Source organism: Monomorium pharaonis, chromosome 1 (genome assembly GCF_013373865.1).
Source record: "Monomorium pharaonis isolate MP-MQ-018 chromosome 1, ASM1337386v2, whole genome shotgun sequence".
NCBI classification, from domain to species: Eukaryota; Metazoa; Arthropoda; class Insecta; order Hymenoptera; family Formicidae; genus Monomorium; species Monomorium pharaonis.
In genome coordinates this window covers 18,143,278-18,163,188 of record NC_050467.1, presented here as the reverse complement: position 1 = coordinate 18,163,188, position 19,911 = coordinate 18,143,278, and the positions used below count along the sequence as shown (strand labels likewise).

Below are 19,911 nucleotides of genomic sequence, written 5' to 3'. Positions count from 1 at the left end.
TAAATAAGAAAAACTAAATATTCTTTCAAGAAAGAGAGATAGATATTTCAGAAGTACAATTATGTTAAGATACGTCAGAATTTGTACATTAAGCTAGAGAATAAACGTTAAGTGGCTTGACATTTAATAGCTAAAAGCTAAAGGAAAATGAAAAAAGAAAATCTAAAAAAAAAAAAAAAATCTTAGCTTATTAACTATTTGCACAGATACTGGAACGGTCTCTTGGGCTCTTTCTTTCTTTTTTTTTATTCTGCGCCGCAGCTGTTCCCGCAGCCTGCATACGACGTTGCCACCGTTTTACGTACGTATCGCTACAGTGGCCGTTTCAACTTATGTATGCGAGCGGAGTACGTGTTCTCCCCGCCGATCCCCCGCTTTTTGCGTGTTGTATCATGGACGGTTTACCTTCCTCGCCGGCGGCATGTATCACACCGGACAAAGCGTTCCTGAGGGACTCCTCGGTGGCACCTGCGCACTCCAGGAACAGACCGCCGTTCTCGAAGTTGTAACACGGGCAGCCGGGTATTGTGTCCGGCGGCGGACATTTGGCGCCCCTCGCTTCCTGCGTCGCCATGCAGGCCGCCAGGATCACCGAGTAGTAGATGATGCGGATGCCGTCCCGACGGCGTTTCCACCGATTGTCACGTTCTCTGCACGACGGGGTCGACGGTTGTCGCCACTTTCGCCTGGTCCGTGGCCGCGTCGTCCACATATTATTATTATCGCACCGCTTCGTTCCCGGCTCGTCCCGATTCGTTCATCGTTTCTCGCGCCGACACTCCGGTTTCGCACCGCCGCGGTTGTTCTGTGAACAATGAGAAACATTCGAATGAAATTGGACGTGAACGGAGAGATGAGGGGGAAGGATGGGGGAGGGCTTGATGCTGCCGTCTTCGCGCGAATACACGGCTGAATACGTCGTTCAAATATAATACGAGATACGTTCACGTGCGACTAGAAATATCCGACGGATCGAGCTATTCTTATCTGATTCTCCATCAACATAAATGAGACTTCAGATTTAGACTATGTTGGGTTTAATGTCGAGATATCTCGTATAGCTTTCGATAGTGATCTTGCGAACTGAAAATTGTCTAAGAATAAATGAAGAAAATTAGCAAAACGGAAGAAACATTATATATTTTAAAGCTTTTATTCATATCAAGTAAATCGCTCCGTTTTTATCGCCTCAATCGCATAGATATATTAGCACACTCAAGTATTTGAGGATCTGTAATTTTTGAACCCTGTGTGCGACTTGTTTGTGAGTTGTTTAACCTTCCCGCGCTGCGAGCCTAATATTTCAATTGTTTTTCTACAGAAGTAGTCAATTTTTAATTTATTTGTCTCCTTTTCCCGATTACACGATAGGAAAAGACTACAAATCCCAACTTCGCGTGTTTTCGCCTCTCAGAAATTGCCATTGCTTGCCTCACCTATGGCACCGGGATCGTCTGCAGAAAAAATATGGTTATCCCGTTTTCGACGAACCACAAAACATGTACACACATATACTGCCGGGACGGACCTCAATTTTCAACAGGACAAGGTTGAATCCCGCGGGACTAAAAAGCCGACGGGTAACGTCGTTGACAAAAAATTTAAGAGAGAGAGAGAGAAGTCAACACCGTCGTTGGTCTGGGCTTCTGGTCACGGTGTCTCGTTCAAAAGATACCGATCCCGAAGATCAGTCGAGCGACGGTCGTAATTTAATGCTTGCAGTAAATCACCGTGGCTCGGGGATGCTGTCACATACCCGCGTGACCCGTTACGATCGGAAAAATATGAGCGGATTGGGCGGTTGCCAGATGGTGTCTTAAGACGGTGCCTGGGTCGCGACGCGGGGCGGCCGGGAGGGGATGGGGGTTGAAGGGAGAGGGTCACGTGTGGAGACACGATCGAGAATACGAAGTGGTAAATGGCGTCGATTTCCGTCCTGCTACACCGTGTACGGCATGTCATTCTTCAGATAACTTTGTTAGGGCCGTGCTTGCAGGCCGGGGGTGACGTTAGGTCATTGGCTGCAGCGCCGGAGTAGAAAAATCAATATGCCCTCGCGACTCCTACGCCAGGGGGATTTTATTTTTTAATCCGCTCGCGCGCTTATCGCAGTCCCTGCTTAGGTTCTCCTTCCTCCCCCTCCCCAATCTCCTTCTTCCCTTCCCATCCCCCGTGAAATTTCGTGCCCAGAGTGACCGTTTCCAGACATTCTCTCTCGTTCGCATCCCCCATTAATTAATTCGCTAGATTTTCGTGAGAGAGATACACGATTCATTATTTCTGCTGGAATTAAGGCAGTTAATTAAATTTCATCCTAATTAGATGACAGGCTAATTATGTAGTTTAAATTACACGGTTGAATTATACTGAGCTGCATCTAGTCTCGATTGTTAAGAAACAAATAAATAAATGAAACGCGAGGAAGCAATAAAATTGCGAAATATTGTTTAAGACTAGTGTGCCTTGGCAGTGGTACAACATTAATGTTAATCATAACGTTGTTGCAGGACGAGCGGCTTGCAACCTGATTCTTTAAGAGATACGGAATTCTGACATATAGATATAAAATTAATTATAAACCTTTATAATATAAAAGTAACGACAATACATGTAAGATATGATTGTAATCAATGTATATCTTAAAGTATCTTTCATCATTTTTCAATTCGTAGACGAGTAATGGTGGTCCTCGATGGAGTCCGATAAAGCAGATGAAATGTGTCTCTTTGCGCTGAAATTCAGTCATTATGCTCGAATCTCTAATTTACGAAAACTAGAGATAAGAAAAGCACGAAACAAAACGAAATATTCGTTGTCGTTGGCTCGAAAGTAAGTGAAGCTCATGTACCATTATAAATTTCAAGGGGCATATCTCTGTAATATATTGGATCGAATCGTAAGGTCGAACTTTGCCGTTTGTAAGCATGAAAGTTGTTCCGCGCCGTAGTTGTAACTTCGCCGGGAGAGAGCTTCGCCCGTTGCTCTTGTTTCCGAACCAAGAAATCTTCTCGTGTACTCCCGACATTTTACTCTCGAAGGACTTGGCGCAATATTTGCATAGCGTTACGTAATGCGACGGCATTCGGCAAGTTTGTGAATCCATAAACGAGCGCAATCACCTCCCTGCCGTTAAAAATATTTTCAATATAATATAGCGAACCGTTGTAGCGATTTTTTAAATTAAATTTAGCTTTATCGATTTCGAACAAGGTTTAAAAGCTCTCCGTGCGCAAACATGCTATTCTATATTTTCACTGAGAAAATGGTCCAATTAAATTATCCTTTCGAAAAGTAACAAATAAATATTTACGATTATTTAGATCGGATATCCGAAAAAATAAATGAATTATCCGTTTAAAAAGTGATGAAGTTATTTCTATTCGCTTTCGAACATTTCGATAATTTCATTCCCAGCGAAACGTAGTCGAATCTTTGGTCCTATCTAAATATCTCTTTGTTACCCTTTGATAAGATAATTCGATAATATTATTCTCTGGAAATTTTTCTCAGTGTTCGCATATCTTAAAAATATTTACGTTGTACTCGTAAGAGAGCGAAATTTTTACCCAAATCCAGTGCATAATGCACAGTGCGATGATATTCAGTCACTTGATTTGCCTGCATTAGATCAAATGCCGATGTTAAATTAAATATATCTATCTTTCTAATAATTCCAGGGTGAAAAGGTCAGATCACCGGTATCAAATTTTCGGGGAGACTGCCGGATTCGCATTCGACATTACATTTGCTCTTTCCCATCGAAAGTTTTCAGACATTCGCGCAGTATCCATGTCAACTAGACATTCCTGTAGACGTCGTTTGCGTCGTTCGCGTCGTTCCCGCGTGCGATCAACTATCGAACGCTGCAAAGGTTCGAGAAGCCGAACGATCGCGCCATCCGGAATCCGCGTTACGTTCGAACGGATTCCGGTTTCGGCGAAATACACCGAGAGTCGGCCTGACTCTCCGGTCGGAAACGTTCTGGTCCATTACCGCCGTAGCGAAATTGAATTTCCTCGGGATGGCGGCGCGGCTTGACGCCGCGCGCGCAAGCTCGGATTAAATCGTTGCGGCCACCGAGCAAACCGCAGCCACTAATGAAGCGTACCGCGCTGAATTTAAAAGATTCCCCCTTGATCCCCCCCCCCTTTCCCCGCTTTATCGCGTCACGCGAGGTCGGGGACCACGAGGAATCGCGCGAAATTGCAGTTATCCGGGACTATCTTTTCCTCTCTCGTTCTCCCTCTTCATTCCCTCCTTCGCAGTACTGGTGTCTTAAAGGAAGAGGTCGAGAGCAGTAGCACGGTTTGCGGTGCGAGGGTAGCGGGAAGTAGTGGCGTCGAAAGAGCGTGGGATGCAACGGATGTATACCTGTGCATACGCGCGGCCATCCCCCCCTACCCTCGTTCTCTCACCTACTTGGAAGGGGTCGCCTAACGAGCTCTCCGACCACCGTAGTGCTTTGCAGTTGTTCACCTATTTAAATAAGAACCGCCGATGGTAATGAGAATGCAAATGGCGCGACACGCCCTACGCGAGCTTCGTCTCACACGCCATGGAATAATAAAAAGGCGAGCGTCGCGAGACGGCAGCGAGGCGGGTACTTGTGTACACGGCGAGCTCGTCAACCCCTTAGAGATCGGGAAGATGGCAGTGCTCGGCGCGGTTAGGTCGCCGTTTGTAAGGTATCTCTTACAGATACTTTAGTACTAGATACGGCACATGTATCCAATTTGAACTCGTCCTCTATTTACAAATACAAAACAAAGACTTTGCAGCTGACGCTAATAGGAGTATTTACGCTAGTTGACTAGACAACATCTGTTTTCCACGGGTTGTAATCACAGTTTATATTAAATTTGTGCTATTCTGAACCTAAAATTTCTAAGAGGCAAGGTTTTGCTGTGTACAACTATCATGCAACAATTATAAATGTTCGCAATTCATATTAACGTAGGTTTTTATTTATGCTTTTCAGCACTGTATTTAATTTACCTTTTTTTTTCCAATGTTTTATTTATAATTAAAAAAAAAACTTTTGCAACATGGTAAAACCATTATGGCCGGGGCTACTACTGGATACATAATATATTTTATTATCATATAAAAGTTAAGATTCTGTTCCATTATTCAGCGTTTAATTAGTATTTCTTGTGTCTTTCTCCAACTAGTTGAAGAATCTTGTTGTCAGGTAAAAGTTAAGATAATGCTTCGTAGTAAATAAACAGTTTTTTATTTACTAAATAGTTGTATGTGTAATTTTTTTCAAAAATATGTTAATAAATGCTTAATTAAACAGATCGAGTTTTTTATTTCGCATTTTTTCAAAAATATTTATGAAAAAGAAAAATATGTAATTGTTATATTGATGAATGTTATATTGATTATATGTAATCAACGGGGTCCAAGTGCTTTTTAAAAATCAATGTATTTATTTGTATAAATAATTGAAAATATTTCATATATTTTTTTTTTGGTTTCAGAAATGTTTTTTTATTTTAAATCTGATTTTTCAATTTTGTATTCACCAAAATATTAGAAAAATCTCCAAAGCTTAGGTGGGCCATATTGCATCTAGGTACCTTAGTTGGTTTTTTCCTTGCCATCAGTAAATCTAGGATCTTTAGATTAAGGTATCGAGATTGAGAATTTAATAAAACCGATTGAGAGGTGTGGATATAGATATACGTGCCGCGTACTTCAAATGAAATACAAAGCTGCGCGTTATAACTCGGGGGCACGGTTTACGATTCCGCGATCGTAACCGGAAACAATATCGTGCCGCATGTTCGATAAACGCATCGGACTTTACGATCGCATTTTCTTCCAGTGAGGGACACTCTCCGTTCCGTTGGTCAGGAAATAAGCGAGAAAACGCTCTTGTTTGTAGATAGATCTGGATTTATGATCGAGCTTGGCGCGATTGCAACGTCTAAAGATCTTAAATAGACGGAGTCATAGGAAACAGCGAATTTCGCAAGATGTTTTACGCATTCACGACTGAGATATTGACTGAGAACGAGCTTTGATCATCTACGCTAAAGGAAGTTTTGATTTTTTTTTTCTCCACGAGATTGAGATGGCCGGTCCCTTTTGTTTGACGCGTTATTCTATCAACTATTGTTCCTCCTTGAAATCTCCGTTAATTCGTTTCCTTTGTAATGTCAGATTCTATTTCCTTCCTTTTATGAGAAGAGGAATTTCAATGATAATTACTGAATGTAAATCTGCTCGCTTATAAAATATTTTTATATTCGCTATCCTTTTTACTCTTTAAAGGGACGTGTTATGTATATTTTAAAAATAATGGAAAAAAAAATACAAATTGTTAAAACAGTAATTGTTTGACAGTAATTTTCTAGTTAAAAAATTATTTTAGTAAAACATGGAAAACTCAATTCTTTCGTACAAGTATGTAAATAAAATTTATTTGTTTATTCATTAATAAAAAGATATTAATGCACTAAAAATTTTAATTTACCTTGCAGGAACTGTACGTGTAATACATCCTTAATCGGACGGTAAACGAGTAACCGGTTTGAAACCGCGTGATCGCGGTTTTGTTCGCGTTGTCACGCCGCGGGAATTATCTCGTCCTCTCACGGCAGCGTGGAAATAAACTCACGTGGCTGAAAACGTGGAGAAGTCGTGATACACCGGCGACGAAGCGGGGATTCTTGCTTTATGAGTTTTAGGGCCATCGTGGAAATAACGGTCGTCGAGATCGTTTAATAACTTGTACTTCACCGAGCGAGTTCTGTTCCTTTCCGACCCGGCAATATCGCGTAATTTGTGCGCTCGGAAATAAAACGCCTTCCTTCCGCGAGAGTTTACCGGCTTTAATCGCGCCTCTGTATCGGACACGCCTCCGTAATCCGCGTGATGGAAAATCCCTCCCCCGAAACGGCCAACGTTAAGTCTCTAATTTATCGATCGATCATTAAAAATTAAGCCGCCCAGCATACACGACTCGCAGGAGCGAGACCCCGACCCACTTACGTGCTTCACATAAACTCACGTTTTATCCCGGGATCGCGTTACGAATTGCTGTAGCGCAAAGAGAAAGAGAGAGAGAGAGAATTGCCGAAAATACCCGGGCAGTTTTATCGAGCCGCTTAGCGGCGGAGTTCTCCTAAGCTCGCGATGTCTTAACGTCGATCGATTTTCAGGACTGTTTTATGAATCTCTGCTTTCGAAGAAACTAGATGGTAATTTTAATTGTCTCGTGTTAAGACGATGACTGCCCTTCAATATCATGTGATCACCTTTGACTTCGGCACATGTTTCATTCGAGACTTCTCGGTCTCGCGTAATATTGCAAAACTGCAGAAAGACGCGATCTTCTTCGGCATTTCTGCCAATAAAAAAAAAAAAAAAAAAAAAAACGTACCTCACTTTAGCTTTGGAGAATCTCATTCCGTGAGATGAAAAGTCAATCTGCGTAAAAACTGCATCAAGTCGAGTGCATGTATGTTACATCAAGCATCGTATTATATATATAGGTTATACATTTGCGCAATGGAAGGAAGTTTTCCGTTACGCCTATTATGAGCCAATGCAAATCTTATCTCTAAGCTAATACAGTTTGACATTATTGCTTTTATCTTTGAGATGTAACAGTAAGATTGCGATGTAAAAATGACACTTTTATACACCTCCCGGTTCTTTGCGACAACATGTACGTGGAAAATTCTGTATTAATCAGCATTAACAACAGTCTAATTAAAAACAATGTCATTCATTTAATAACAGTATTTATTAATGAAACAAAAATTTGATTAAAACAAAAGCATAATGCATTTGTTTTATTAACACTATTGAATTAACGAGATTATTTTCAATTGGAACAAAAGCGATTGGCTAATGTTGTATTTATACTTTTTTCCGATGTAGAACAGCATTTTCTGTAATCAGTTATCGATCTTTATTATTATTAGCACTGCGATATTTGGCACGTGAACTCATGGTTAGAACGAATCGTATTTTTGCCTGGGAAAACGCTGCTGTTGATTTTACACCTTCCAGCCGCGAATGTAGGTCAGAGAAATTCATATCGCGAAACTATAATTCTCTTTTTCAATCAAATCCCGCATTTCAAAGTTGAACTTGCCGTTTAGTGCCGCGTTCGTCAATTAAGAGAGATCCACCGCGAGTATTCCCGACACAGGGTAATTTATTTCGAGTGGAAAATATAAACGGCGTAGAGAATAATCCATCACGGGGAAATTTGCGGCTAAGTAAGAAAGTTTGGTCCTCCGCGCGGATGATAGATCCGCCGAGGATTTGCCAACGGTCGCCGAGGAATTTTGCCCCTCGGCAGGGGGGGAGGGGAAGAAATTACGTCCGATACCCAGCGTCCAATTTAAATGCCTCGAGTTCAGCGGGATATGCGAGCATATAGAGAGGCTTAGCTAATTCGCTCACTCGGGACAATTGGCTCGACGCGCCGAAAGATTGAAAATCGTTCGAAATCTCACCGAGTCCGGTCACGGACACGGCGGACAGATCCCGTCCCTCTTTGACGCGGGGGAAAACAAAGGCGCGGAGAGCGTTAAATCGCGACACGTCGTAATCCGTTACGGTCTACCGGCTTTAAAGGCGTGCGCGGACCTGCTTAGAGTACAAAGCAGCGAGTATAAAATATCGCCGGGCGCAGTAGTCTAAACTTTTTCCCCGGCGTTTCCCTCGCGCGCGCGTAAGATGGGGCATGCCGCCGCGACGCGTGAGAGGCCGGGGGTAGGTAGGTTGGATGCGTCCTCAAAGGAAATTTAACCCCCGTTGATCCGGCAAAAAACTTCTCGGCGGCGCAATTAGTACGTGGCGCGTGAAACAGCTCTCTCCGGAGCATCCGGACTGCGGATAAGATTTCATTAGCCGTACTTAGCGGTTTTAAGGGTTAATTACTGTAGGGGATTAAAGAGAAATCTTTTCTTATACGCGGGGACTTGTGCAAAGTGTACTCGGGGATGTAGAAAGATGTTTCACCGTGCGAACGTTATTTCATTATTATTGCGAAGCTTTCAGTCCAGCAATATTCAAATGAGAGATCATTGTTTACTTTTAAAATCACAACGCTCGTTTTACATCGTTCTATTCTCTCTTTTTTTTCACCCTATAAAATGCAAGCGCGAGGGAGTGTGTGAGTTTGGTTGAAAAGTGATAAAGTGCGATATGTTTTCGCGATGCGTTTTTCTGCGTAACTGAGGCTAAAAGTGTTGATGTAAAAAGAGTGTAAACTTACATCTCTGGTTTCGGCGAAACGCAAACAGAAAAATTTAAGTCAGAACGTTTTACGTCACGTGCCTTTCCTTGGGTACGTGCGTCATGCAACGTCGTGTCGGCTTCTTGAAATAGTCTACGAGGAATACGTAAATAGTACTTTCGGAATTTATATTCATGAAATAAAGTAACAATTTTAAATATAGAACATAGGTACTAAATCATTGCGTATAATGCATAAAAACGGGAGAGAAATTCTCGAAGTAAATTTCTCATTTATAAACTCAACGCGGAATATTCTCCGTACATTTATTCAAGTATAATATTTGATTCGTTCAGAATAAAAAATTCTAAATACATTAACATTTGACCATATACTTATATTTAACTAAATTTATTAGGTGAGAAATTTATTGAAAATTTATAGTTGAGTTTCTTTTGGAAAGATGTATAGCAAGTAATTTCATGAACTAATGCATAAATATAGTTATAATTTTTAATTAATCTTATTTTACTTTCAATATCAATGTTAATGCTATTAGTAAATTGTTAAACTTGATTCGAGTATTTTTATGAAATATAATTTTAGAATTGTACGAGAGAATAATATTTCGCAACATCGCGCCCAGCTAAAATAAATTGCAGAGCATTCTTTCGTGTTGCTTATGTACAAGAATTACATCTTTATTTTTACATCAAAATAACGGATGAGCTATGTCCGAGCAAGACAAACGAGTATATGCTGAAAACAAAAACATATAAGACATCTCGTCTATAAATGTTCAACATATATTTTAAGAAAGAGTATATCTCTAGGAAAGAAGCTTACTCCTAAAGTAAGAAATATGAAATTTGAAATTATGCAGATATTTATGAAAGTAATAAAAATTTTATTTTGTATTTTATAATTTAAATATTGTTACGAAACTTTTGATAAATTCTACAAAAATATATTTATTACATTATGCATTATACCCAATGATATTCCATATTTTTGTATTTATGATCTTTCTGCATTTAATAATTACTAAGAGTGGTACGTTAATTACAAGGTGTATTGATTTTTATTTTGTTACATTAAAAATTAAATTACCATCAAGCATACATTTGTACATTTTTAGTTTTAACTAGTCGTGAACGAGAGAAGACATTGCTTCTAAATGTTTTCCCCAGTCAAGTACTTATTCCTTCGTACTTTCAACCGTTAAAATTTTATAATAAGAAAATCATAATATAAATACACAAGAAATACAATGTAAATAAATACTTGTTAGATTTTTAAAGATTTATCTCCGTAAAAGGTTTACAGAAGAAAAATAAAAGTCTCACTTTTTAAATATCGCGAGATAGAGCCCGCAAGAGATAATAGTGTTATACGATTATTGTATCGTATGATTATGGAAGAGAAAAATCTCTATCTTGTCATATTGCGCTGCCATATCGCCACCCATTAAATCTCAACATTACGGATAATGAAGATATGAAGGTGTTTATCTACTTGATACGCTACACTGATACGCTCTAGGTGCTCGCGTGCATCTAATCGATATACAGAGAGTGCAGTCAAAATTATTATACATTAAAGGAAAAAATACTAGTTTTTCGCGGCAAAATAAGTAAAAAATAAATTCTTTTTTTTTTTTTTTTCAAGACAAATGTATAAAAATTTTTGGAAACGACGGACGAGAGCAGTGGTATTTTTCTCAGCTGACACGATTTCAAATATATATTGTACATTATTATTCGGGAACATGAATTCATTCTAATATATTCGCATAATAATTACGCCGATAATATGCAATTCTATGTAGAGTCCCTACTTTAATCGTGGCTAAGCTGCATTAATAATATTAAATCCTTTTAATAATGGGACACGTATTATGACTTTTCCATCACGATACCGCAACGATACTACCATATTGAATATTAATTATCATATCAAATAATTATTACTTATTTATAACCGCATACATATTTCGGCCAATAATATAATGGCATAGTAATATCGCATATACATCAATATTAATACATATAGACTAAAATTCGCTATTTCTAAATTTCATTTCCTGGAGCAATGCATCATTTGCAGGGCGGTAGATTAAACAGTTAAAACACACACACACACACACCGCGCGCGCGTGTGTGTGTGTGTGTGTGTCTGATTTTCTGAATTGCAGCGGCATCATGCTGTCTCATATTCGTCAGTCGCAGTAATTAAATGCGCAATCAAATGCGGTCATCTTCGAGATTATCTGCATGCTTAATGGCGCATATTTTCCCGTGCGCAGGAAATGAAAGCGCCATCCGTCGACCGAGGAGAGTCGGGGCGCACGGGAGAAGTTAAAATCGAGAACATCCCGCGCGTGCCATCCGAAGTATTATGCAATCCGAGGCGGACGAAAGTGGAGTCTCGTTGCGCGGTGACTTCCGTATTTATCGTCAGATGAGCGTCATTGAGCGAATAAATCTGGCTTACGGAGTGAGGCAGATCTGATTCCGGCCGGTGCGAGTCCCGCGATCAGGGGCTGGAGCACGAGACCCAGGCCACTGGGGCGATTCAATCTACTTGTAAAAGCGGAAAGTCTCGCCACCGAGAAGTCCGGTTTTCCTCCCGTAAATCCGAGGCGGAGTCGCAATCTCGACGGATTACGTACACTCCGCTGCTATTTTACAATACGGCGAGGCGGAGGCGAATGCACGAAAGGACGCCCTACGAACTTGCGAATCTTTCTCGCGTCTTGACGAAATTCTTGAAATTAAATTTCAAGTGCATTCCACCGCCGAATGCACATATTTTCCCTTTTTTTCTTTTTGCTAATCGGCGACGTTGGCCGCAAGCGGGTAAAACGGTGAATCGGGACGCTTTAATGCGGGACACGTAACGTGCATTCAAGGATATCGCGCGGCGATAATAAAGGCGTCGACGTGCAAACGACGGGAAACTGCGAAATGGCTTAGGGGGCGTTATGTTAAGACGCGTTAATGTGGAAACAAACCAGGCGAGAGGCCTCCCCGTTCGCGACGTGCCGTGTCGAGTCGCGAGGTGCTTCGGAAACTTTTGCCTTTGTGCCCGGGAAGAGCCCGGCTCTGCCGCGGAAAAAGGAGTTTCGGCTTTCCGCGAACGGTTTGTCGCGGCAAAAGTCCGCGATATACGTGACGTAACCGTCCTCCCCTGGGAGATCAGAATGGGAATGGGCTCTCTTCACACAGGAATGAGAATTACATATACATATCTTTCGCTTTTGTGCACCGCGCAGAGTTGACATACCGACGTATTCTCAATATAAAAGTTCCTCTTATTAAAACTATGCGAAAAATTCGTATAAACGTACGCGCGGAAAAATCTCTCGGCCTGTCTCTCTTTCCATTCTGAAATATTTTTCTGTAAGAAATCAACATCGAGCGCAGTTGTACGCAACTGTTCATCTTTCCACATACGGCAGCAACAATTTTCAAAAGGAAGACCGAATTCAAAACCTTATTAAAAGTCGAAACGTTCGTTTGAGTACATTCTTACCGTCTTATATAGAAAAAAAAAAGTTAGTGGTAACCATAATACCACTATAATATTTTTATAGTTAATCCATAATAATATAAATAAACGTTTGTTTAAACTACAATATAATTCTTATAATATAGATCTATGCAATTTATAACATGCCGTAATTAAAATGGAGATTTTAATATAGTAAGTTGTACTATAAAACAATCACTATAAAAATCATTATAGGCACATGGTTATTATCACGAATATTATATTAATAATTATTATAAAAATAATATTCTTGACTATAATTATTTTACCAATTATAGTCGCAAATATCACACATTTTTTGCATTTATTATTATTATTATTATTTATTAATTGTAATTACATCACACTATAGGATGATTGACTATCTTGATTCACAAGTTCATCTTTTTTACTCTCAAATTCTCATAGCCTTCGTTTTACTTTTAATTGTTTAATTTTCAAAACGATCTGCATACTTTCATCGCACGAAGCGTCTGCGAGCATTATCTCGGCAATTTATAATAGGGGCAAAAGTCCAAAGTTAAGAATCACGTTACTTTTTTTCTCTCTCCTTCATTCATTTGCTTATACACGGGAGTGATTCGATAATTCCACTGCACCGTCGTTAGTGTAGAAATTACGCTGTCTAGGAAACTTTATAATCCAATTGGAAAGTTTTACGCTGATGTAATAACCGTGCTTCAGTAACGAAAAAAAGGGCAGGGCACTTTTCACAAGAGCTCGAACGACGTCGATAACTCTACACTGGTAGTTTTTTTATCTTGAAGGAAACTTCGTCACAAGAATAATTGTCAATGATCGTAACGCGATACTCGACACAAGAATTACTTCTGAAATCTAAATTTAAATTGTTTATATACAATGATTTAAAATTAAATTACTTCGCGTAAATTTATTCGTTACGTCCATTGAAAATTTCGTACAATATAATTCACTGCATTATGTATTATTTGCACATTTTAATCTTCAAATTCTCCCCGATTTGCGTTAATCAGAAATTAATTATCTACTAAATGACGAAGGAATTGGTTTGAAATTATTATTTGTTGCTGGAATTATTATTTATGTATACGCGATTTCGCTACGGAATACATTTCGCTTCTCCTTGCGGCAGGGAACATAATTGTTTTCTCCGAAACATTTACCGTGCAATAATATTCTGCAAAAATATTTAATTGGTCAATTAATTTAATCTAATGATAAATAAATAATAGGATTACTAATTTATGGTATTATTATATTGCAAATTGAATTAGTTATATTAAATTGCGTTTCCTATTATAATCGTGCGCGAGCGATACTTCGAGCGACCCTCACCACCCTTCCTCCTTCCGTTCTCTGAGATAAGACGAGAGACGATAATGTCGCTCAGAAAATTTGTTGAAGAAAAGCGGTAATTTACAGCGTTTCACGCTGTCCGGGATGATGGGACCTCGATGAAAACACGTTATCGCGGGAAAAAATCGGTCCTTCGCGACAGGGTTTACGGCGTGTGCACGTTAAAGTAAAGCGGCGGCAGCTGCATGCATGGTTCATCGGATCTTTTCGACTCTTGTTCCGAGTTGGGGTTAAAGACCAGTCACTCGGTACCGCCCGTAGTTTACCGTAGACTCTCTCTCTCTCTCTCTCTCTCTCTCTCTCTCTCTCTCTCTCGATCGTTTTTTTGAAAGACAGCTTCCGCTAGATTTGAATAAATCTGAAATGGAAGCGAATTCTCGCGAAAACTGGAACCGGGCGCCCTTTCCTTTTTTTTTTTAAATTTCTCTTCTTCATCGACATCGCGTGGAGTACAAGTCGAGTGAGGTCCGTGTATCGAATCGGTCGAAGAGCGCTCGTCCGTCTCTCTTTCTCTCTCTCCCGTTTTTTTCTCTCGTGCCAACAAACGAATCCGCATGCGGGCGGACGAAAAAGAAAGAAAGAAAAAAACAGGATGATCGAACTTCGACTCAATTTGCCGCCGTTCGAGGAGCGAGGGCGGCTGGATTTTCATTTTCGTTGCGACCCTTTCAATGTAGGTATCTGTTAAATGGCAGGACAGGGATTAATTACTTTCCCCTTTGCCGGCGTGCTCTTGACGCCTCGTCGAAGTGAAAATCTACGTTAGTTGTCTATTTCGCTACTTCGGCTTTATTTTTCAGCTCGTGGCTTTTAAATCTGACGAATCTCTTCGCGCAAATAAAATGTATTTTCGCACACAGAGAGTATATAAAATCCAGGTATAAATAAAAATGCGTGGAGATTAAAATTTGATGCGTAACGTCTGTCCGCCAGTCATTAGTGTAATGGTTTATTACTGATTTTATAGAAAAAAATATACGATATTCGTTAGTAAATCTAAAATTTGAATCTCGAAAAAAACTGTAATAACTGTAAATAATTTATTGTGAAAAATAAAACCTCAGCCAGGAAGCTTTGTTAACGTTATCGATTGTTGCAATAAATATTACCATATAGCTTAATGGTAGTCGAACTGGCTAAGACGGAATGTAGGGTGGTCCAAGTTCAAATTCTAGCTGAGGTAATATTTTTTGCAACAAATACTTTGTAGTGTCTCGGGATGGGAAGTCTTATAATGCTTGTTCGTATCAATATCATTAAATTGATAATAAATTTAATATTGTAATATTTTGAATTATTTTACGAAAGTAACGGCATGCAATTCGGAAAGAGCGGGAAAATGCATATGAAATAACAGAGAAATATTATTATTTTAGCATTAAGATCGTTATTAACGATTTTCTCGATTTTAATTATGCGTTTTAATATGTACGTACGGTCTTCTATATTAATATACAAATTAAATCGATACTTTCTCTTATAAATCATTTTCTCTATAAATGTATTATATAAGCAAACCTCGATAATATATCAAGGCCAGAATTGGATTATATTTCAGGGAGCGTCGTAGATATATAGCCGATTAACTTGTTAACGACGTACGCTTCTTGCTTGTGAAAGCCCTCGATATAGAACGTTAGCGGTATTAATTTCCATCGGTAATGCAATACGTGTAATTTAGATGGTTCGTAGCTCTTCTAATGGTTAAATAAAGGTTAAATCCCGGCGTTGAGCTTTAATTCGTTTGTTTTTACCCTTGATCGCGGTAAATGGTAATGCGTGAGAGCGCTTCAACAGTAATGCTCTGGTTAAAATGTATGGTAACAACATTCAACCGGTATCGACTTTTGCCGCGAAGCGGATTAGGAAGAAGAGGATTCATTTTCCAAGTTTTAAATAATTTCGTTTTTACGGGGCTTCAAGAAACCATCTCCGCCGAGTTCTTATAAATTTTTTAACCCGCGGACTCTATACCATTACACGCGATCAAAGACAAAATGGGAGGCGATAAGAATGATTTTTTGAAGAAGACCTCTTTCTCTTTTCGATCTTAAAGGATCTCTCTCGTTTTAATGCCTCGGGATTTCGAGGCACTAAAACGCACAGGTCTCGAGATCACGAGATAGCATGTATTAGTTACTTATCTCTATTTAGCTCGCAAATTTTGCGATCTTCCCGCGGTAATCTACCACGTAACGATGATGATCCATAGTTAATAGCAGGATATATCATGCGCTATTGCATCGCTCGTAATTCACGCTTGCTACCAGGAAATGTCAGAGGCATTACAAGAACGTAAGAGGCAGACTCGGTGGTATTTTAGCCTCTTTGGGAATTGGAAATTCGCGTATATCGGAATTGGCTTTTTTCCCTCCCCTCGCGCTGTAACTCAGTCGAGGGTTTCTAATTTCAAACGGGAAAAGCAGATTGGTTAATCCCTCGGGGGGACGGGCGTATACTTCGCGTTATTATTTATTTTGTACGCAGCGCAGCTTTCTTGGCCGATAAAACGGCTGCGGAAAATATGTGAAACGCTGCACCGGCGCGGATCGAATAAGCGTGAACAAGCAGAATAAACAGAAACGACGCGACCGACCCAAGAATTTATGGCTTTATTCTTAAAGAATTTATGTTCTGTATTAACATCACACCAAATGAACTGGAAACTTTACATAACCGAACTTCGAATATTTACGCGGGAGAGCGGTTTTGCAAAAGTATCTGGAAATGTAAGTTGGAGCTAGAAATAATATTTGTAGAATCGCCAAAATAATTATGTAGGACGCTCGACAATTACGCCGGTTCGCTAGAATTGTAAAACTTCTTGCAGCATCACTCTTGAATTATTATTATAACCCAACAAAATATTCAGTATCTGTATCCATTTATTTAGAATTCTAGATTCCAAATTAGTTCTCTCCGTGTGCATTTTTTATAATATTACGAACATTTAAAAGCAATTTCAAAATACTAGCTTATATACTTTTCAGATGCTTTTTTATACACTTTTTAGGAGGAAATTAGACGTCAGTCATAATCTAATGGGATAAAAACAGCATCGGTAAGATCCTGAAGAATCTAAAATTCGGCGCTATCAATCAGTGAATTATTTGAGAAGGGAGGAGCAGATGGGGAGGGGGAGGAGCACTCAGTAAATTGATCCGTTTAGAAGCACGATGCCACTGCATCCGATAGTTCGAATTACGGACGGACTGGTTGATAGGATGTACCGGGGTATCCATCAGCCTTACGACATCCGGAACGTCGTTCGCCTTCTCGTCACGTAAACCTGCCGATACAGGGACGAAATAAGTTACCGCTCTTCCGACGCTCGTACGGCGACGGCGCCGGTGAAAAAAAAAGAACAACCAACAATTCGCTATCAATGCCATATGTTTCCGCGGAAAATGCAAATTTCGCTACGCGTGCACGACGTCGCGGAGATACGCACCCGGCCGCACGGTGAAGAGCGCACCCGTGGCCGCGCCGTAGGCTTTGATTTATATGCGAGCACCGTTGCGCCCCCCCGATGATTTATACGAGCCGCGACGCCAGAAAGTGGCGAAGTCGGGGAAATTGTGGGGAAGAACCGCGCGCGCTTTTCTACCCCGGTGGGAGCGCGGTCCGGCGGCGGCGCGGGTCGATTAATTAATTAATTCAAGCGGAAGAGCCGCGCGCTCATGACGCCGACAGGGAGGGCGTCATGTACTTACGGAAGATTAGAGTGCCCGTTGATGTCGCGTTATCACGTTCAATTTTAAGCCTCCTTTGTCAGATGTATATCAAAAGAGTTATTGTCCGCAATAGAATATCTCTCCTTAACGCTAGGGACAATCAAACCCGTCGAAATAACGACTTTCAAGTTCCTAAATTAAATTTTCAGGATTTCTGCCGGATTTTTCATTTTCGGATTAATTATTTTAAATATGCGAAGGAATCAAAAATAAGAACAGAAAAGATAGAAATAGGTAGACATTAAATGCCGGTTGTTCTAGTGTTAAATATTGCACGGCTCTCTCTCGAATGCTGAAGTATTTTTCGCTGTGAATGTCACAGATTTATTCGGGGAATATCCTTAAGAATTACATACGACGAAAAAGATGGAAATAAACGTATTTTGAAATGCGAAATATAATACATACACGAAATTCAAGTTTTATCAAAATTTTTAAGAAACAGAAAAATCACGCAAAGAAATTTGCATTACGGTTCGGTTAATATTTTGAATTCTTTTGATTTGATATCGAAAATTTACGCAGATATATGGAAAATATTAAATTAAAAAAAAAGATTATGACGAAAAAACAGATTGGCAAAAGCCGACGACTTAATCTGATCACTTTTGTTATTTCCAGAAAATATGTTGTATTTTTACTGGACGTACTCGCGATTCATACATATTTGTATCGAAAAGCCGAATTTTAATTTCATCTAGCATATTAATTACTAGAAACGTTGAATGTTGTCGTTTCATTGGTTGCGCAGGTGCATAGAATAATTCTACAGAAATATTATTCCCCAGAAAAAGATATATCGTACACATGGTTTAATGGAACATTTCAATCTCCAGCCACTATTTATGCTCTCGTTACATAAAATGTTTGAGGGAATATGGTATACGAAAAACCGTTAACTACGATTTTGCAGAAATGTACATTTTCTCGATATTTCGGAGATCGGGAGTCTCGTCGTGGTCTTTATTATTATTACATTGAAAATTCCCACCGAATTTACAACTCGATCGTGCGAGAGTTGGACTATATACGGCCGGCGAAATATTGCAAAACGTAAGGGTTGAAGCAGTTTACGGTGCTACATCATCTTTCAGTTATTCTATCTTGCCGCTGCACTCCTCCGGTCGTCTCGCCAAACGCGGAGAACTCTGTAAAACAATAGATGGGGATAAAGAGAACGGAGTTTATTACCGTTTTAGAGCCGACAGCTTCTGCCAGATATAGAATTCCGCGAACCAACACTCATCTTTCTCGCCTCCGACAATTGAATCTTATCTCAGTGCTCGGTGTTAACGACGCGACTCTCGCGAAAGCTGCGCATCCCGAAGAGAACAGCTGCGCTATAAGCGAATTAATTAAAGAGTGGGATTTATTTGGATTTCGTCTGACGGACTCTACAGCATACGTCTCGAGCAACGTGCCTGCTTTCTCGTGATTATAATTAATATTGTACAATAATCAAGGAAGCGTTTTAATATCATTTCAAACGGATCCGATGTATTTGCGAAACATTTTTCAAGCGCAAATATTTGTGCAAATATTTTTAATTTAAGGTCGACTTCGGGAAAGTTTTTGTATCGGAATCGCCGTTGAAACAACTCGACTGTGGGAAATATTCCGCGGAATGACCGTAATTGACGCCAAATGATTTGAACGGTAAGCGTAATTTGATTATTTAAGTGGAGGGTGAAAAATTGCACCGGTTAGTTAACGGCGAGCTTAATCGGTAGGTATTACGCGATCAATTGCAATTTGGTAGTTGGTATTGTGGATTCCATTTGGTGAAAGAGATGTGTTGTAATCTCTCGAGCACATGTAGCATCGCGTATGACGTGCCCCGTGGTATCGACGAATCAATCTTAACGCTGTAACTTACGTATTGTGCCTGCCGTTGCGGGTAGTTTGATTGTGCCTCTTTTAGTCACTGTACGTATGCACTTCGCGCACGACACGTACACGATGCACCATTGTTACAGCTCAACGTCGCTTTAGCGGGCGAACAATAGTCCCGTTAAAGCTGATGTTCGTTTCCCCACTAATTACGGATTGTATTGATGCCGACACTAAAACAATTCACCAAATTCT

The 19,911-nt window shown here is 39.9% G+C and overlaps 1 protein-coding gene across 4 annotated transcripts in view; it reads right to left on the bottom strand.

Annotated features, from left to right (window-relative positions):
• The window catches only part of LOC105828797 (protein artichoke), a 184,796-nt gene that overhangs the window by 7,839 nt on the left and 157,046 nt on the right, over nt 1-19,911 (bottom strand). For 3 of the 4 annotated variants that reach the window (XM_036292121.1, XM_036292129.1, XM_028192336.2), the window contains one exon: nt 406-805. In XM_036292121.1, coding sequence (XP_036148014.1) covers nt 406-712 — 307 coding nt within the window. In that variant the 5' untranslated portion in view covers nt 713-805. Of the gene's footprint in view, nt 1-405; nt 806-19,702; nt 19,890-19,911 lie in introns of all 4 variants that reach the window. The other variant, XM_036292125.1, reaches the window with a different exon arrangement.